Source organism: Trichechus manatus, unplaced genomic scaffold, assembly GCF_000243295.1.
Source record: "Trichechus manatus latirostris isolate Lorelei unplaced genomic scaffold, TriManLat1.0 scaffold00069, whole genome shotgun sequence".
Lineage (NCBI taxonomy): Eukaryota > Metazoa > Chordata > Mammalia > Sirenia > Trichechidae > Trichechus > Trichechus manatus.
In genome coordinates, this window is record NW_004444005.1 from 7,601,300 (window position 1) to 7,622,464 (window position 21,165).

At 50.5% G+C, this 21,165-nt stretch overlaps 1 protein-coding gene across 1 annotated transcript in view; it reads left to right on the top strand.

Annotated features, from left to right (window-relative positions):
* FBLN1 (fibulin 1) overlaps positions 1 to 20,028 on the top strand; it is a 124,618-nt gene extending 104,590 nt beyond the window's left edge. Inside the window, exon 17 of the mRNA XM_004380010.1 lies at positions 19,668 to 20,028. Coding sequence (XP_004380067.1) covers positions 19,668 to 19,807 — 140 coding nt within the window. The 3' untranslated portion in view covers positions 19,808 to 20,028. The remainder of the gene's footprint in view (positions 1 to 19,667) is intronic.
* The last annotated feature ends 1,137 nt before the right edge of the window (positions 20,029 to 21,165 follow it).

Genomic DNA, 21,165 nt, shown 5'->3' on the forward strand with positions numbered 1-21,165 from the left:
GGCAGTGAGGATCCAAACATCACAGAGCCAGCCTGCAGAGCATTTCCTTCAGCCTCTGTGTGCTTGTCCTTCAGTGGGCAGTGAGGATCCAAACAGACTGCTTGGACCATCTCAATCCCTGGCCAGGGCTGAGAACCCCAGCCTGTTGCCATTGTTGTTAGTTGCCGTCAAGCCAGTTCTGACTCACGGCAACCCCATGTGTGCAGACTAGAACTGCACCATAGGGTTTTCAAGGCTCTGACCTTTCAGAAGCAGATCACCAGGCCTGTCTTTCAATGTGCCTCTCAGTGGGTTCGAACTGCCAGCCTTTCAGTTAGTAGTCCAGCACTTAACCATTTGGCAACCCAGGGTCTCTCAAGTAGCCAGCCCCAATTATACCAAAAAAAACCCAAAATGAAACCAGTTGCCGTTGAGTTGATTCCAACTTGTGGCGAACCCATGTGTTACAGAGTAGAACTGCTCTGTAGAGTTTTCTTGGCTGCAATCTTTATGGAAGAATTGATGCCTTTGAATTATGATGTTGGTAAAGAATATTGAATATCCCATGGACTGCCAGAAGAACGAACAAATCTGTCTTGGAAGAAGCACAGCCAGAATGCTCCTTAGAAGCGAAGTGGTAAGATTTCATCTCACATCCTTTGGACATGTTCTCAGGAGGGACAGTCCCTGGAGAAGGACACTGTGCTTGGTAAAGTAGAGGGTCAGTGAAAAATAGGAAGACTCTCACCAAGATGGATTGACACAGTGGCTGCAACAATGGGCTCAAGCGTAGGAACGATTGTGAGGATGGTGCAGGACTGGGCGGTGTTTCGTTCTTTTGCACACAGGATTGCTATAAGTCGGAACCAACTCAACAGCACCTAACGGCAACAACAACAACAATCTTTATGGAAGCAGATCACCAGGCCTTTCTTCTGTGGTGCTACTGGTGAATTCAAACCGCCACCCTTTAGGTTAATAGTCGAGCACAAACTATTTGTCTCAGATGAACAGCAAAGCTTAATGTGGCACTTCCTGTGTGCCAGGCACTCTTCCAAGAACATTATAGATACATATTATGCCACTCGATCCCCATAGCAACCCTGTAGCGAGACACTGTGATTATCTCCATTTTATAGATGAGGAAACTGAGGCACAGAGAAGGTCCTTGGCTCAGGTGCCATGACTGGAAAGTGCACACAGTGTGATAGGACTTGATGTGGGGTTCCTGCTGCCGTGAGCGTCCTGTGTGACCGTGGCTGGGGCCTGAGTTCTAGTCTTGGAGGCCACGCCCCATCCTAACTGTACACGTGTTCTGCCCACGTGCCCCGCAGCAGCAGACACAGTGAATATCGCAGGTGTATAATAAGTGTTCCGTTGGTGGCCCATCAGGCAATTCTCTTTCTGGGGACTCTGAGATTCTCGCAGGTGCTGGAAGAGCCCCGTGTCAGGTGACACCCTAAACAAAGGGACATTGGAGACGTGGCTTCAGTTGCAGGAGGCACCAGTGTGCAGGGGTTCTGAGCTGTCGCCCTGTCCAGCAGGAAACCCCTTTCCATCCTGGATGGGCTCATGGGTAATCCCTCTCGGCAAGGAAGGGAGAAGAGAATGGTGACTCTGCACACATCTCGGTGCGTCCCCTCCTTGCTGAAATCCGGTAGCAACTCTGCCCATCACGCAGGGCACGGTCTTGCTCCTCATCACGGTTCGGCCCCGTCCACCTCTTCAGCTCTTCCCATGCCCCTCCTGCCCCTATTCTTGTCCACTTGGGGAACCTTTGCTCATGCCCCTGCCCCAGCCTCATCCTTGCCTTGTCCTGCAAGATCAGCTGGAGGCTGACTCCTCGCCAACCTGCCATGAGCACCTGGCACCTGTTTTGGGCCGTAGTTCTCTCGGGCTCCACCCCTGCCCCTCTGCTCATCTGCACCAGCCTCTTCTGCCCTCTGTCGCCGTGTCTGTCTCCCCCACGGGCCGAGAGCTCCGTGAGGACCACACCAGGGCTGGTCAATATTTGTGACCCCAGCACCTAGCGCCCCACACGGTTTTTGCAAAGAGCAAAAACTCCAAGAACGCTCTGCTCCAAGGTGACAAGCATGAGTTATGGTGCCCATTCTGCACTCGATGGCTGTGTCGTGGGCTGGCCTCCTAATCCTTCTGTACGAAAGAGACAGAGTCCCTGGGTGGTGCAAACAGTAAATGACGCTCTCGGCTGCTGACTGAAAGGTTGGCGGTTCGAGTCCACTCAGAGACACCTCAGAAGAAAGGCCTGGTGATCTACTTCCAAAAAATCAGCCATTGAAAACCCTATGGAGCACAGTTCTACTCTGACACACATGAGGTCGCCATGAGTCAGAGCTGACAGGACGCCAACTGGTTTTTCTTACAAAGGAGATCCAAACCTCGAGTCAGTTGCAACTGACAGCAACACTATAGGACAGAGTAGAGCTGTCCAGTAGGGTTTCCAAGGGGTGGCTGGTGGATTAGAACTGCCGATCTTTTGGTTAGCAGCCAAGCTCTTAACCACTGCGCTACTAGGGTTCCAGTACAAAGGAAACAGTGTGACTTTAATTCCAGGAAACAGAGGCAGGACCAGTCACTCCGCTGTCTCAGGTCTGAGATCTTTGATTCCAAGTCAAGTGAGTTGGCCAGATGTGTGCCCATCTGCCCTTCTGTGGCCTTTGTTCATCTCAAGGACAGTGGAGGAGTGGACGGATCGCGAGGGGTTTAGCGTGGTCAGAGCACAGAGTGCCGAGGACCCCGGCAGGCGGGGCATCGGGTGGGGGGCCTCGTCCAGGTGCACCTTACCTGCTGTGAGCCAGGAGTGGGATGGGGGGGCGAGAACAGATCTAAACACAGCCACAACAGAACCCCCGATGGACCTGACATTCTAGAAGGGCTGGCTGTGGCTGCCGTGGGCAGAGTGGGGGGTAAGGAGGAAGCTGCTGTAAGGGTTCAGGTGGAAATGATGAAGTGAGGAGGGTGGGGTGGGGGTGGAGAAGAGAGAAGCTTCTAGGGACACTTAACGGGTTGATGTGAAAGACGGAAGAAGCACCTGTGGAGCGTGACTCCATGTTGCAGGTTCGGGGGGCTGGGTGGACTCTGGGGATGAGGCGGTTTAGGGGAGGAGGCTGGGGGGGCAAAGTTTGGCATGCTCAGGTTTGAGCGGCCCATCTGGGGGTGTCTGGGGTGAATCTGTGTGGGCTGATGCGTGCGTGGGTTTGGGACCCAGAAAGACACCAGCAGATAGGTGGGGAGCTGAGGTTTCAGAAAAGGATGCAAGTGCTCTGGAACTGCCCAGCCCTTCTCGTCCTGTGGTGAGGCCACATGGCTTGGTGGGAAGGGTAGTGGCCTGGGATCTGGATTCAAGACCCAGTTTTGCAGTTACCGGCTGCCTGGTCTCCAGCAGCTCGGTCAGCTACACCCAGACTTGCTTCCTCCCCCATCCAGCTGCTGTCACGTCAACTCATGGTGACCTCATGTGTGTCAGAGCAGAACGGTGCTCCACAGGGTGTTCAATGGCTGATTTTTCTGAAGCAGATCGCCAGGCTTTTCTTCCGAGGTGCCTCTGGGCAGACTGGACACTCCAGCCTTTCAGTTAGCAGCCGAGCGCTTTAACCATTTGCACCACCCAGGGACTCCTTCCTCCTCCAGAGACCGTGAATAACAAGGCCCCCAGCTGCCTGGGGTTGACACGGGGGGAAAGAGACAGCTGAGGTGCATGAGCTTCATAAAGATGATGTGCTGTAGAAATGTTGGTCACCACGTCGCTGATGAAGGCTGCAGAGGGTGGGTAGCCCAATGCTGACATTTCTTTTCATATTCCTCCAGAAGGAAAGATGGGCTCTGGAGTGTTCTTTTTTAACGCAGCTACTTGCAGCTGCCCCATCCAAACGGTCTGGTTTTGCTCACGGGAGATGTGTGAAGTGAGCACATTTGTAATAATCAAGAAATATGGATGACAAGTTTTGCTGAGACATGTTGAGTGACACTTGGTATTTTAACGATGCAGCCCAGACACCTGTCCTCCTTCCTTCCAAGCTTTTACCTGGGTGTTTCTCAGGGCAAGGAGAAAAGATGGGGCTTCAGGAGCTCAATTTCTTCCACTGCCGATTCTTAGCATGATTACTCTGAAATTCCTCATTCCTTTCTGCCATTTTGCCCTATGTTTCTGACTCAACTAAGGGCAGTAAAGGAGTCCCTGGGTGGCGCAAATGGTTAAACACTCGACTACCAACTGAAAGGTTGGTGGTTCAAACTCCCCCCGAGGCGCCTCCCAAGAAAGCCCTGGCGATCTGCTTCGGAAAGTCACAGCCTTGAGTGCAGTATGGAGCACAGTTCTACCCTGACACACATGGGGCCACCATGAGTCGGAGTCGACTCAGTGGCAATGGCTTTGATTTGGTTTTGGAAGGGCAGTAAAGTTCTGGAAGTTTCCTCTACATCTCATTGCACTGTGAGTTTATTCTCTTGTTGGGAGGGAGGAGATGGAATGGAATGGAATGAGCTGGGCTATGGGGCCAACCCCATGAACTGGACTCCATGCCCCGTGTTAGCTGTTCGGTCTCTGACACATTACTCTCAGGGCCTCATATTGCTGTTGTTGGTTGCGGCCGAGTCGGCTCCAACTCATGGTGACCCCACGCTCAATGGGACAAAACGCTGCCCGGTCCCGCACCGTCTTCACGATCCTTGGTGTGCTCGAGCCCATTGTTGCAGCCACTGTGCATTTTGAGTGTCTTCCCGCTAAGGGGGTTCATCTTCCAGCACTATATCTGGTGATATTCTTTTGTGATCCATAGGTTTTCACTGGCTAATTTTTGGAAATAGATTGCCAGGCGTGTCTTAGTCTGGAAGCTCTGCTGAAACCTGTCCACCATGGGTGACCCTGCTGGTGTTTGGAATACCGGTGGCAGAGCTTCCAGCATCGTAGCAACATGCAAACCGCCCCAGTACGACAAACTGGCAGGTGGGTGGTGGGAGCCTCATTTGCTTCCCCAGTAAAATGAAGGTGGGAGTCGCTCCTCTGTAGGATAGAGGTGGGGCTGAACGAAGCAGTGGCATGTGGGATCCCTTGATCTCCATCCCCGTCCCTTGCTGTGGAGCTCCTTTCCCGGCCCATCCATGCTTTAGTCTTTTGTAAGTACTTTGCAAGTACTGATGCCTTTCTCAGTGTTCTTGATCTCTCTTTGCTTTTGGTCTGTGCCCTTAATCCTGGCCTGCAGGGACCTGTTATCTCTATCAAGGCGAACGGCCTGAGATCTGGGTGACTGCTTCTTTCTGGTTGTCCACCATGTTTGTGATAAGTAAGACCACATGTGTCTCCTCTGAGCTCCCAGTTTCTCTGTTCCAGGGGCTTGTCCACACAGGTTCATGTTTCGCCGTCCCCCCCATTCCCCGCTCCACGGGTGGCCCCCAAGGCCGGACAGTGAAGCCCGGCGCTTGTCTCTCCGCCCAGTCGGTCACACACCTGGAAACTCAATAACCTTTGCCCACACCCATTCTTTCCCAATAATTGCATTTTGGGGTGATAATTTCCAACTTTGTAAACTGTACTTGGAGTCCCTGGGAGGTGCAAACGCGCTTGCTGCTAACTGAAAGGTTAGAGGTTCAAGTCTACCCAGAGATGCCGCAGAAGAAAGGCCTAGAAATCTGCTGAAAAATCAGCCATTGAAAACCCTATGGACAAAGTTCTACTCTGATGCACATGGGATCGCCATGAGCTGGGGCAGAGTTAATGGCAACCGGTTTTCTACTGGTGAATTATATATACAGTGGGTTGTCAGTTGGTTTAAAAAAACATGCATAGAAAAAGAGTGGACCCCGTGTACAAATGGGATGAAATGTTGCCCAGTCCTATATCATCTTCACAATCTACTTCCAAAACATCAAGCCATTGAAAGCCCTCTGGAGCACAGCTCTACTCTGACACACACGGGGTAGCCATGAATTGGAGTCAACTTGATGGCAGCTGGTAAACTGTAAACTGTACTTAATGCTTTCATCTTTAGATTGTTCATTCATTCCACAACCATCTGCTGAGTCCCTCCGGCGTGCCAGGCACAGAGTAAGACCAAGGACCTACTTTGTTCCAAGACCGAGTGGCACAGAGCAACCAGTGAAGACAAGAGCCCTTGGCCTTGGGCCTTACATTGTAGTGGCAGGCGGTCACCAAGAAAGCAAGTGACTCCACACCTGACTGCAGGTGGTGACAGCCCCTGGTTCCTTTTATGATGGTGACATGTGGCTTTCATTTTAAAAGCCTTACCCCTGTCTTTTCTAACTCGAATCTCTGCCTTTCAAAAATACTCCATTCCCTTTGGTATGAGACATGGCAGAGTCTCTTGATTCATCATGTGTGTTGAAAGACTCTTCGACAACCCTGTTCACTCTGTTACGCTTTGTCAGTTAGAATCACGGGATTTTTGAGTTGGAGGATGTTATGGATTGAATTGTGTCCCTCCCAAAATGTGGGTCAGTTTGGCTAGGCCATGATTACCAGTATTGTGTGGTTGTCCACCATTTTGTGATCTGATGTGATTATCCTCTGTGTTGTAAATCCTAACCTCTGTGATGTTGGTGAAGTAGGATTAGAGGCAGTTATGTTAATGAGGCAGGACTCAATCGACCAGATTAGGTTGTATCTTGAATCCATCTCTTTTGAGACGTAGAAGAGAGAAGCGAGCAGAAAGGAGAGGAACCTCCTACCACAAAGAAACAAGTGCCGGGAATGAGTGAGTCCCTTTGGACCTGGGGCCCCTGCGCTGAGAAGCTCCCAGACCAGGGGAAGATTGATGACAAGGACCTTACCCCAGAACCGACAGAGAGAGAAAGCGTTCCCCTGGAGCTGGTGCCCTGAATTTGGACTTCTAGCCTCCTGGACTGTGAGAGAATAAACTTCTCTTTGTTAAAGCCATCCACTTGTGGTATTTCTGTTACAGCAGCGCTAGATGACTAAGATAGGGGCTGAGCTTCAAAGAGGGGCAGTGACTTGCCCAAGGTCACACAGCTGGTCAGTGGCAGGACCAAAACAGGAAGCTGAGGCTCCAATTCCAGGCCTCTCAATCAGTCAGTACCTCACATCAGAGCCGTAAGAGTCAGGGCAGACCCATGGCCGACTTCCACTACTGGAAATCATGGATGGACGGTCAAATGCAGCCTGCAAGAGCAGAAGCTGGTGATGGCCTCGGAGGCCAGGAATGTGGACCGCAGCCTGGGAGAGGTGACTAAGGTCTCCCGCTGGCCCTGTGCACCCTGTGTGCCGGCTCCTGGATCCCCCATACCTCAGCTGCAACTTACAAAGCAGAGACGAGACATGAAGGGGAAGTGCCCGAAGGGGGCTACATTTTTCAAAGGGGAAAAAAAAAGGCTTAATTATATCTTTAAGAGGCACAGACACGCCAAGGAATACCAGCAGCATCTGAGACCCGGAGCAGAAATGCCAAGGACGAGGATTTGGAAGATTAATACAGTTGAACTCAGCGCCGTGACTTTTTTTTTTTAACCTGGGGGTTCTGGAAAGGTGGGGAAGTAAACACCCCAGCAAGTAGGATGGACAAGCCAGGAGAGATGGAAATGCACCTCTCTCTCCCTCCATCTTGCGTTCTGCCGCCGGAGTGGTCATTCCACAAAAAATGGCTCTTGCTTAGAGCCTTCAGTGGCCCATCTCCTGCAGGACAGAGTTTTGTCATCCTTTCTAGACTGTGGGTGCCTCGAGGACCGTTTTCCCTTCTTTCCTCTCTCCTTCTTTCCCTTTTCCTCGTCTTCCCTCTCCTCCATCTCTCTCCTTCCTTCTGCTGCCTTCATCCTACTCAATAAACATGCCCGTGTCCCTCCTGTGTGCTGGCCCCAGGCCCTGGGTTGGGGACAAGCAGGACAGAGATGAGCTCAGTGCAGACCCTGCCCCTCAGCGGGGAGACCTGTTTGATTTTGAACGTTCCCTGTGATGGGCAGATGCAGCGTTACGGTGCAAGGGCCGGGGTACCGGGTAACAGAAAGGAGGGCCCAGGAAGGCTCCCAAAAGAAGAGATGAGGCGTGAAGCTGCCTCCCAGTGCCTGACATGCAAGACATGTCACGTAACTGTCTGTCGGATCAAGTGGAAGGATGGGACTGGGCCAGAGAGGCTTTCTAGTAGTTGTGATGCCACAGATGGGCAGCAAGCGTTATTCCTCCCTCACTTGCGTTAATCCAGCAGGGAGGTTGTTGGTGGCTCTGAAAGAACGTAAGTCCAGAATCGGTGATGGGGAGGAAGACAGGAGACTGCTGACCCGGCTTCCCGGTTGTGTGAGGCTGATGAGGTGTGGGGTCCCCTGGAGCAGCCCTTTGACTCCCTCTGCAGCCTCATCTCCTGCCCATCTCTCCCAAGGATCAGCATTGCTACCAGAACTGGCCTAAAGCTTAATACCTTTGGCCTTTGCGCATGTTCTTCTTGCTTCCTTGATTCCTACTTGTTCTTCAAAACCCGACTTAAATGTCAGTTCCTCTGTGGAACCTTCCCTATGCAGAGTAGCCTCTATTGGATGGATGGATGGATAGGAAAGCTATGAATGATGTTGGCTGCGTGGCTGGCTGGAGGTTGGCTGGCTGGCTGGCTGGCTGGCTGGCTGGATGGATGGATGGATGGATGGATGCATGGATGCATGGATGGATGCATGGATGGATGGATGGACGGATGGATGGATGCATGGATGGATGGATGGATGGATGGACGGATGGATGGACGGATGCATGGACGGACGCATGGATGGATGGGTGGATGGGAGGGTGGATGGATGGATGGATGGATGGATGGATAGATAGGTGAGTGGATGGATGGATGGAAGGATGGCTGGATGAATGAATGGATGAGTGGATGGATGGATGAATGGCTAGATGGATGGATGGATGAATGGATGGATGGATGGATGGTTGGATGAGTGGATGGATGGATGAACAGATGAATGGATGGATAGATGGAAGAATAGCTGGGTAAATGAATAGATGAGTGGATGGATGGATGAGTGGATGGATGGATGGATGGGTGGGTGGATGGAAGGATGGATAGAAAAGCTGTGAAGAAAGAGTGTTATTGGAGAAATACTGGGTTCAATCAAGGTGAAGGTAAAGATGTGGAACTCCTGCTTGAACCAGCCTGGGAAAGGAGGAAACAAGTTCACCGAAACCAGAACTCCAGGGGAAGCATGGCTGGGCTGAAGGAGCAGTGGTCAGGTCCACAGAATGGGTGTGGCCTGGGAAAGGGAGTCCTGGTTTGAGTTGGGTTGCGGGTAGAGTTGACGATTCAGCCTGGTGTTCAGGTCAGAGGGGAGGGCTAGAGAAGCTGATTCTGCAGGGTTGGGAAGGGGTACACGTTCCTTGAGCACCTGCTGTGTGCACTCCTACATCTTCTTGTTCTGTCCTCACATGATCCTTATTTTCTACCCGTTCAGGGCTTTCCCTTCTATGTGTTTTAAGATCCATCCAATAAGAATATTGAACGCTTGTTTTATTCTTCAGTCATGCAGGAATCCAGCCCTACTTTAACTGAAAATCAGATCACCCTTAAATATCGGGGTGCTTTTTGATACGCAGCCGTCATTTCTACCACCACCCATCTGTCAGTTTGTCATGCTGTAGTGGCTTGCTTGTTGCTGTGATGTTGGAAGCTATGCCATTGGTATTTCAAATACCAGTAGGGTTATGATGGACAGGTTTCACCTGAGCTTCCAGACTAAGATAGACTAGGAAGAAAGGCCTGGTAATCTACTTCCAAAAAATAGCCAGTGAAAACCCTATGGGTCACAATAGAACATAGAAGACGATCCCCCTAGTTTGGAAGGCTCTGAAAATACAAGTGGCCGCAACGTGAACTCAAGCATACCAACGATCACGTAGAGAGCGCAGGACCAAGCAACGTTTTGTTCTCTGGTACGTGGGGTCGCCATGAGTCGGGGCCAACTCGACGGCACATAACAAGTCATTTCTAAGGGAAAGAAAATGATGACCTCAGGTTTGTTTCGTTTCTAACTTTGAAGGTTGCTTTTTTCATTCCTGTTTCATAGAAGAGGAAACTGAGGCTCAGAAAGGTTAAGTCACTCATCTGGGGTCATGCTACTGGCCCAGGTCGGTTACTGCAAAGCCGTGGGTCTCAGGAGACCGATGATCAGCTGCCCCGAGCAGAGACCCGCTGGAAACCCCCTGGCAGTGTCTGCCCAGCACTGAGCTCACTGCGTCAGCATTTTCTCTTTCCGAGCCCCTAGACGGAGCTCCCTGAGGACAGACCATCATCTTCTCTACATACACTTATTTAGCCCAGTGCCTGGCCCAGAAACTTCTGTGGGTCTCCACTGTTGATGCTATTAAAGGTCCCACATGCAGTCAGAATGTTTATATGTGTCCACTGTGTGTGTGTGTGTGTGTGTGTGTGTATATATTTGTTGTTAGGAGTCGTCCAATCAGTTCCGACTCATAACCACCTTACGTACAGTACAACACAACACTGCCTGGTCCTGTGCCATCCTCACAATCACTGCCATGTTTGAGCCCACTGTTGCAGCCACTGTGTCAGTCCATCTCATTGAGGGTCTTCCTCTCTTTCACTGACCCACTACTTTACCAAGCATGATGTCCTTCTCCAGGGACTGATCCCTCCTGATAACATGTCCAAGGTACGTGAGACGTAGTCTTGCCATCCTTGCTTCTAAGGAGCACTCTGGCTGTACTTCTTCCAAGACAGATTTGTTCATTCTTCTGGCCGTCCATGGGATATTCAGCATTCTTTGCCAACATCATAATTCAAAGGCGTCAATTCTTCTTCGGTCTTCTTTGTTCATTGTCCAGCTTTCACATGCATATGAGGCGATTGAAAACACCATGGCTCAGGTCAGGTGCCCCTGAGTCCTCAAAGTGACATCTTTACCTTTTAACACTTTAAAGAGGTCTTTTGCAGCAGATTTGCCCAATGCAATACGTCGTTTGATTTCTTGACTGCTGCTTCCATGGGTGTTGATTGTGGATCCAAGTAAAATGAAATCCTTGATAACCTCAATCATTTCTGCATTTATCATGATGTTGCTTATCGGTCCAGTTGTGAGGATTTTTGTTTTCTTTATGTTGAGGTTGAAGTGTGATCCCCATTGAAGGCTGTAGTCTTTGATCTTTTTCTGTAATATTTATATATATACTTACATTTGTAAACATGCATTTATATATACACACACATATATACACAGACATATATACGTATTTATATATATACACACATTTATATATATACATTTACATATATATGTATATTGTTTTTGCTGAGTGCTATCAAGTCGATTATAACCCATAGCAATTCCCACATGACAGAGTAGAACTGCCCCATAAGATTTCCTAGGCTGTAATCTTTATGGGAGCAGATCGCCAGGTCTTTCTCCCATACAGCCCCTGGGTGGGTTTGAACTGCCAACCTTTTGGTTAGCAGCCAAGCACTTAACCATTGTGCCACCAGGACTATAAAAAAACTCATTGCCGTTGAGTCGATTTCAACTCATAGCGACCCTACAGGACAGAGTGGAACTGCTGCATAAGGTTTTCAAGGCTGTAAATCCTTTTTTTTTTTAAATTAATTTATTTTTTTATTGTACTTTAGGTGAAGGCTTACAGAACAAATAGTTTCTCATGACAGAAGTACACATGTTGTTTTATGACATTGGTTAACAACCCCACAACATATCAACCCTCTAACTTCTCAACCTTTTTTTTTTGGTGAAAATACACATAGCCAAAGATACACCGTTTCAAAAATTTCTACATACACAGTTCAGTGACACTGACTACGCTCTTCCAATTGTGCTGTTATTCTCACTTAAGATGAAGGCTTACAGAACAAAATAGTTTCTCATTTAACAGTTACTACACATGTTGCCCTATGACAATGGTTAACAATCTCACAACACATCAACAATATCCTTACTCAACCTTGGGTTCCCTATCACCAGCTTCCTTGTCCCCTTCTGCCTTCTGGCCCTTGTCACTGGGCTACTGGAGCTCATTAGTCCCATTTGGTTTTACGGGGCTGTCCACTCCCAGGCTGAACAGTGAACCTCGGAGGTAACTTCACTACTGAGCTAAAAGGGTGTCTGGAGGCCACACTCTCGGGGCTTCTCCAGTCTCCTTTAGGCCGGTAAATCTGGTCTTTTTTTTTGTGAGTTAGAATTATGCTCTACATCTCAAGGCTGTAAATCTTTACAGGAGCAGACGGCCATGTCTTTTGAACTGCTACCCTTTCGATTAACAGCCGAGTGCTTAACCACTGTGCCACCATGGCTCCTATATATGTATATATTATATAGGTGTGTATGTATATGTGTGTATCCAAAAACCCGTTGCTGTCAAGTCAATTCCGACTCATAGCGACCCTACAGAACAGAGTAGAGCAGCCCCATAGTTTCCGAGGAGAACCTGGTGGGTTCTAACTGCCGACCTTTCGGTTAATAGCTATAGCTCTTAACCACTGGGCCACCAGGGCTCCTATAGATGTATAGATGTATATGTATGTGTATGTATATGTGTGTATACATACGTATATATACATATGTATATATAGTGGATCCTCATTTTTCATAGATTCCGTATTTGTGGACTTGCCGACTCACTAATATTTATTTGTAACCCCAAAACCAATACTCAGAGAGCATTTTGGGTCGTTCATAGGCTTGCGCAGAGCAGGGAAGATTTTCAGTCAGCTGACGCACACATTCCCAGCTGAGGCTGAACAAGGCGACACTCTGTCCTGCTTACTGCAGCTCTCTACTGCAGCTAAGTGTCCCTTTGACTGTCTATTTAAGGCCATGTTTTTCGCATGTTTGTGTTTTTTGTTGGTGACTTTGCTGTTTAAAATGGCTTCTGAGCGTAGTGTTGAAGTGCCGTCTGGTGTCCCTCCGCGCAAGAAGGCTGGGACGTGCCCTAGGGAGAAAAGGCATGTGCTAGATTGGCTGCAATCAGGCTAAGTTACGGTGCTGTTGGCCGAGCTCAGAGTGAATGACTCAACAGCGCGGTACATCCAGACAAAGGCTGAGGAAATGCACATTCTGTACACAAGGCTGCTCCAGAGAGCGCTAAAGCAACGTCTATAGTGCGCGGTGAAGCCAGAAAAGATGGAAAGGCGACTAAAGTTGTGGATTCATGAGATAACTGATTTTTTTTTAAAAAAGAGCATAGTGGGCAGCATTGTTGTAAGGCTGAAAGCCAAAGAAATTTATGGTCACGTGACTCAGAGCCAGGACAATGTTCAACCCTTCTCGGCTAGAGTTTTATTATAAGGAAATATGTTGTTGTTGGTGTTGGGTGCCATTGAGTTGACTCTGACTCATAGTGACCCCATGTGACAGAGTAGAACTGCCCCATGTGGTTTCCAAGGCTGTAATCTTTACGGGAGCAGATCGCCAGGTCTTTCTCCCGTGGAGCTGCTGGGTGGGTGGGAACCGCCAAACTTTCGGTGAGCAGCTGAGTGCTTAACGGTTGTGCCACCAACCAAGAAACCAAACCTGTTGCCTTTGAGTTGATTCTGACTCATAGCAGCTCTATGTTGAGCCACGAGGGCTTCTTATAAAGAAATGCACAGATAATTAATTATTGTAAGAACTGTATATTAAATAAGATGTCTTTAAACAAAAATACACATAAAACAAGGTTATATATTCATCAGTTGACAAAGATGTTGTGACCAGAGGCTGATGGGCCCCTATCCCTGTATTTCCCATAGAGGCAATAGCTCTGTATTTATTAATTCAGTGTTCGTGACAGCTTTATAGAACATGTCTACCGTGAACAGTGAGACCCGAGTATGTGTGTGTGTTTATATATATTTATGTATGTCGATGTATTTAAAAAAAAACAGTTGCCCTCGACTCCAACTCATGACAACCCCATCTGTGCCAGAGTAGAACTGCTCTCTATAGGGTTTTCAATGGCTATGACCTTTCGGAAGTAGATCACCAGGACTTTCTTCCAAGGCAGCTCTGGGTGGATTAGAACGGCCAGTCTTTTGATTAGTAGCCAAGCGCGTAACTGTTTGCATCACCCAGGGTCTCTGTGTGTGTCTTTGTATGTGTGTATGTATCTATGTATATGTGTATGTACCTGTGCATATATATGTAAACTTTATATGTGTTGTATGCATACATGCATATGTATGTAAACTTTATGTATATCATATGTATGTGTGCATGTGTATGTATGTATGTATGTTGTCGTTAGGTGCCGTCGAGTCATTTCCGACTCATAGCGACCCCGTGTACAACAGAATGAAACACCGCCCGTTCCTGCGCCGTGCTCACAATCGTTGTTATGCTTGAGCCCATTGTTGCAGCCACTGTGTCAATCCATCTCATTGAGGGTTTTCCTCTTTTTCGCTGACCCTCTACTTTACCAAGCATGATGTCCTTCTCCAGGGACTGGTCCCTCCTCATAACATGTCCAAAGTATGTGAGACGAAGTCTCCCCATCTTTCCCTCTAAGGAGCATTCTGGCTGTACCTCTTCCAAGATAGACTTGTTCGTTCTTCTGGCCGTCCGTGGGATATTGAGTATTCTTGGCCAACACCATAATTCAAAGGTGTCAATTTTTCTTCTGTCTTCCTTATTCACTGTCCAGCTTTTGCATGCATATGAGGCAATGAAAAATATCATGGCTTGGGTTAGGTGTACCTTAGTCCTCAAAGTGACATCTTTGCTTTTTAACACTTTAAAGAGATCTTTTGCTCCAGATTTGCCCAATGCAATGCATCTTTTGATTTCTTGACTGCTGCTTCCAAGGATTGTGGATCCAAGTAAAATGAAATCCTTGACAACCTCAGTCTTTTCTCCGTTTAGCATCTTCCGGCACTGTATCAGACAATGTTCTGCTGCTGTTCATAGGGTTTTCACTGGCCAATTTTTTCAGAAGTAGACCACCACGTCCTTCTCCTTGGTCTGTCTCATTCTGGAAGCTCCGCTGAAACCTGTCCACCATGGGTGACCCTGCTGGTATTTGAGATCCCTGTGGCGTAGCTTCCAGCGTCACAGCAACACGCAGGCCACCACAGTAGAACAAACTGACAGACGCTTGGTGGTATATATGTATAGTATGTGTGTATGTGCATATGTATGTAACTTATGTGTATATGTAGACGTGTGTATGTGATTATATGTATAGTGTATGTGCATGTTTGTGTATATATGTACAGTATGTGTGCATGCATATGTATATATGTATAGTATATGTGTATGAGCCCTGGTGGCACAGTGGTTAAGAGCTCGGCTGCTAACCAAAAGGTTGACAGTTTGAATCCACCAGCTCCTCCTTGGAAACCCCATGGGGCAGTTCTACTCTGTCCTATGGGGTCACTATGAGTTGGAATCGACTCGGTGGCAATGGGTTTATATGTATGTGTGCATGCATATGTAAATTATATGTACGGATATGTATATGTGCACGTGTATATGTGTATGTACCTGACTGCAGTCATGGGGACACTCACCCCACCTCCCTCCATAGCTCCTCCCTCCTAAAATCACAGATAGGTTCCCCCAGCCTCTCGCCTCTTCTTTCCTCCACGGCCCCAGCGCCCTGGGCACTGGTGAGCAGTGATCACCTCTCGGCCCCTAAGGTGGCTGAAGTCCAGGTAGCCCAGGCCACCGTGGCTGGTGGACGCCATGGCTGGCCTCAGGCCTGCGGGGGGCACGGGGGAGCGCGTCTGGATTCAGCACCCGTGAGCCCACACTGCCCCTGGCGCACACTGTGTCCACGGAGGGCAGCGGGGATGGCCCGGTCAGGGGGCACCGCTGGCACACCAAGGGTGGTGACAAGCCCACGACTTTGCCGGGAGCTGAAGACAGGATGGGCGCTCACACAGGACAAAGCCACGGTGTTGTTGCCGCGTGGCGGGCAGAGAAAGGGTGCTGACAGCCTACAGGATCAGTGCTTATCTCCCCAGCAGTGCTGACGCCCTGTTTGCTTAGAGCAGCCCTGAGACCTGCCTGGAATTCCAGCGGCTGCTGCCCGCATCTCACTGCTGACACAGAGCTCAGAGAGCCAAAGGCGGAGGGGGCGTCACACCACACGCTGCTTCCTGAGCGTGAACTTGGTATTCCTGACCGGGAGCTAGCTGTGCGTGCTGGGAAGGCCTCGGAGACTCCACCCGTCCCCCACATTTGCTGGGGAGATGCGCTGCCCTGCGCCGGGCTGCCTGTAGAAACTAGTCTGGAATCAGCTGTCTGACAGCACCCACTCGGTGGCTGTTTCGCAAACTGGGCTGTGAACTGCGGGCTCCATGCTGCTTTTTAAGGCGCACCCGTGCCCCCGCCTCAGAGGTGAATGTGCATCTCTTCCCAACTCCACCTTCATGGCGTCACGTTGGTAGCTTGAAATCCGCCACCGAAATAGGCACCTGGTACACTCAGAGAGCCAGTTGTTGAGAGTTACCAGCACACCACTGCATCCATGTGACTTGGGGCAAGTGCTGATATCGGGGTGGAAGAGGACCTGAGAGGTCTTTCAGTCATAAATTCCAACAGCCCTGGGCCAGCACCTGCTTTGCCCCAGGCACTGGAGACAAACCTCCAGGCTTTAATCCTGCTGCTTCCTCTGCTGCGAGTGAGCGGCACCTCCTCCAAGAAGCCCGCCCTGACTGCCCCCCTGCTGGACAAGACTCCCATCAGAGCACAGCACTTATCTCTTTTTAACTCTAGACCCTCCACTGGCGTTGACACCAGGATGCTGTTAGTTATCTCTGCGTGGCAGAGAACAGTCCCAGGTGCCTGCTGAGGAATGCGTGAACACATGAATGCATGTGGAGGTGAAGAGGTGGCACCCTCCCGGCTGGTGGGGAGCTCGGCCCTGCACACCCCAAGCTCACCGGGGCTGGACGTCACAGCATGTGCTTGCTGGGGAAGCTGAGGCCCAGGAAGATGATGCTAGGTCTCTCCTCTGTCCCTTGGGGATGGTGATGCTCACCCTAGCTCCATCCTGACTCCTCCCAGGGTGCAGGAGGGTTCCCTGGGAGGCTTTGGGTGCCCTGTAAGAGCAGGGCAGTGCCAGCAGGGCCTGGCCCAGAAGCACGGAGATGGCCAGGCACGGTGTGGGGGGAGCTATGGAATCCAGACTCTTAGCCCAACCCCGCTCCCCTGCGGATCTATAAAAGCCTGGAGTAGCTGTTTCTTCCACCCTGGCCAAGGGGAGCTTTTTCTGTTACCCAAGGTAAGGGAAATGTTTAAACTTTCTGGACTAGTGTTTTAGTAAAAGGAAATACTGAATATAAGTGTTTGTAAGAAAATCTATTAGCAAGCGAGAGAGATAATCAATAGCTGCCATCGAGTCACCCCCAGTGTGTGGTGACCTTAGGTACAACAGAGCGAAGTGTCTTCCAGTCCTGTGTCACCCTCACAATCGCCAGCATGTTGAAGCCCATCACTGCTGCTATTGTGCCAGTCCACCTCACCAAGGGTCCCTCACCCTCCTGGCCCTCTACTTCACCGAACATGATGTCCTCCTCCATCGACGGACCCCTCCTGATGACGTGTCCAAAGCAAGCGAGTCAGACAGTGTCCTGTTGTGATCCATAGGGTTTTCATCGGCTAATTTTCACAAGTAGGTCGCCAGGCCTTTCTTCCTAATCTGTCTTAGTCTGGAAGCTCCACTGAAACCAGCTCACCATGGGTGACCCTGCTGGTATTTGAGATACCAGTGGCATAGCCTCCAGCATCACAGCAACACCAAGCCACTGCAGTACCCCACACTGACTGACAGGTCGTGAGTATATCAAATGAGGTGTCTGTAAGTAGAAATACGTGTAAAACAAGGTTCTGTACTGATCAGTTGACAAGAGTGTTGTGACCAGAGGCTCCCAGGAACCTAACCCTGCATTTCCCCAGGAGCCATGGGTCCGTGTTGGCTAACAGTGTTCACGGCCACTGTGTAGGATGCAGCTACCATGCATAACGAGAATCATCTGTGGAGGGGTGTGTGTGTGTGTATACATATTATGTGCATATGTGCATGCGCACATCTGTGTGTATACTGTGTATATGTATCTGACTGCAGCTTGTGGGGCTGAGCACCCCATCTCCCTCTATAGCTCCTCCCTCCTAAAATCATGGATAGGTTCCCCCAGCCTCTTGCCTCTTCTTTCCTCCACGGCCCCAGCCCCCTGAGCACCGGTGAGCAGTGATCACCTCTCGGCCCCTAAGGTGGGTGAAGTCCAGGTAGCCCAGGCCACCGTGGCTGGTGGATGCCATGGCTGGCCTCAGGCCTGGGGGAGGCAAATCTGGCATGGCGGGGGCTGCTCTGAACCCTGGCAGAGGGGGGCACTGGTCAGTCTTAGCCTGGCCGCTGGTCCCGGCAGAAATCCTACCACCCCCGCAGCTTCACCAGAAGGTTCCTGCATCCCCATAATGGATACCTGTCTACCTCCACCTTCTCTCCCCCTCCGCCCCCTGCCCCTCTCCACTCCCTACCCTGCCTCTGCCCTGCCCCCTCCACCCCGTCCCCCTCCTGATTGCCCTGACCCTCTGCCGCCTCTCGGGCCCGGACCTGCCCACATGTTATCACAAACACTGACCAGCGAGCTCAGGTGTCACCCTCCGCAGACGTGGGGAGAAGAGCTACATGGAGACCTGGTGGCCCCAGGGCGTGTCGTAGGGGAATCGGGACTGCTCCACTCAGGGAAGGCCATTCAGCCCGCATGTAATCCTCAGATATCATGGGGGTGAGGTCAGGCCCGCTCCCGTCCCTCCCCAGGGTCAGAACTGGGCACAGTGAGTCATTGGGTAGGAGGGAGGGGACAGGTGTTTACTGGGCATCTATTCCATGCCGCACACCTGCTCCAATCCTCAACCCACGGTATCCTGTCGTTCTGTTCAAACAACTGCCTCTTGATCTATGTACAGGTTCCTCACGAGCACAATTAAGTGTTCTGGAACTCCCATTCTTTGCAATGTTATCCATAATTTATTATGATCCACACAGTCGAATACCTTTGTGTAGTCTGTAAACGCAGGTGAGTATCTTTCTGGTATTCTCCGCCAATGGCAGGTAACAACAACTCCAGGTCAGGCCCTTCATGTCTGGTGCCGTCCCGTCGGTTCCGACTCATAGCGACCGTGTGTACGACAGAACGAAACGCTGCCAGGTCCCGCGCCATCCTCACAATCATTATGCTTGAGCCCATTGTTGCAGCCACTGTGTCAATCCATGTCGTTGAAGGTCTTCCTCTTTTTCACTGACCCTCTACTTTACCAAGCATGCTGTCCTTCTCCAGGGACTGATCCCTCCTGATAACATGTCCAAAGTATGTGAGACAAAGTCTCACCATTCTTGCTTCTAAGCACTTTAAATACTCGGAACAGTGTGGTCAGGGAGATGGTGATGGAGGAGGAAGCCTGGGCTCGGAGAGGGCAGCAGCTGGTGCTGCCCCAAAGCCCACCCTCACAGCACAGTGGGCCCCAATGGAAAGGCCATTTCCGGAAGTAGCGAGCTCACTGCTGCCAGTCCCAGGGGGTGGAAACAGCTGGTGTGACCACTTGGAAGGGATATCATGCAGGAGACTTGTGCACCTGGCTCTGGGTGGGACTCGGTGAGGTCTAAGGCCCCGAAGGCCTAGCCCTGAAATTCCTCAAGCAAGCTCGTTACCCAGATCTCACCATTGCTACGGTCCCTCTAACTGCCAGGCCCCCTCTGCTCTCTCCCCCAGGTGTCGTGCGCCAGGTGCGGCCCATCGTGGGCCCGTTTCACGCCGTCCTGAAGCTGGAGATGAACTACGTGGTCGGAGGTGTGGTGTCCCACCGAAATATCGTCAACGTCCACATCTTCGTCTCTGAGTACTGGTTCTGAGGGCCGGTCCGCATCACAGCCAAAGCTGTGCCTCCAGGCCAAGTCATTGCTGCAGACGATGCCCTGTGCCTCTTTACACCACCCAGACATTTCTTCACTTTATGTATTTGTAGTGTTAGGACAGCATGTATTAAGCTGGGCCAGATGAGTAAGTCCATCTGATGTACTTTGGTGTTTAAATCACGAGTCTAATTATTCAACTATTTGATTAAAACCCTGCTTAATGCGAAGGTTAGATATTGCTCCCTTTCTCTGCCTGTGGGCTTGGGCATTGCTAAGGACCAAAGGCATTTTTTTCGGGAGGCAGCAGGTCCAAATGCCATGAAAAGACCAGTCCTGGCCCTGATTGTATGAAATTTGACATTTGGGTACTTTTATGCCAATCAGACGTGGCACGCCCAATTCTAAGGGCACAGCTGCTGTAAATAGCAGGTACGATAAATTGCCCCCAAAAGCAAAATGCCTCGGGAGCATTTCTGTGTTCTGTGTTTAACAAAACAAAACAAAACAAACCCTTGGTAAGGACACAGTCCTGTGGGCTCTAGGTTTGTGTGTGGCCCAGGTACGTTCACGAATGGGATGATGGGTTTTCTCTGCACCGTGTGGTTCTCCTCTTCTTACTACAGACGGGAAAATAAACAACTCTGTGATCCTCCCAATGGCCTGTGCACGTGACTCTTTCCAGAAGGGTGCTCCCCTCTTGCTCAGGGGTCTCCACCAGCAAAGGGTCTGGGGCTTTCCCCCCCTAAGCTTCCCAGAGTCCCTCCTGCCCCTAGTTCTGGGGCAAAGTCCCAGCATGAGTGTTTGGAAAATCTTCCCGCATCCCATCTGATCCCATGCCCCCCCGTACCCCACCCAGCCCTGCAAGGCACATCTAGAGGCTCCCGCGTCTGTGTGACCTGCTTCCGATACTGTCCCACATGGGCGTCCGATCACCTCCCAAGTCCCTGGGGAAAGGAGAGGACCGATGTGCGCTGAGTCCCGCTCCATGCCGTGCCGGGGTCTTGGCACCGGGGTCTCATTTGCTCCTGGGGCAGTCCAGCAAGGTCCGCATGGCCACGCCCACTTTGTTGTTAGGTGCCATCGAGTCGGTCCCAACTCATAGCGACCCCGTGTACAACAGAATGAAACACTGCCCTGTCCTGCGCCATCCTCACAATGCTTGCTATGTTTGAGCCTGTTGTTGCAGCCACTGTGTCAGTCCGTCTCGCTGAGCGTCTTCCTCTTTTTCACTACCCCTCTACCTTACCAAGCATGATGTCCTTCTCCAGGACTGGTCCCTCCTGGTAACATGTCCAAAGCATGTGAGACGTACTCTCTCCATCCTCACCTCTAAGGAGCATTCTGGCTGTACTTTT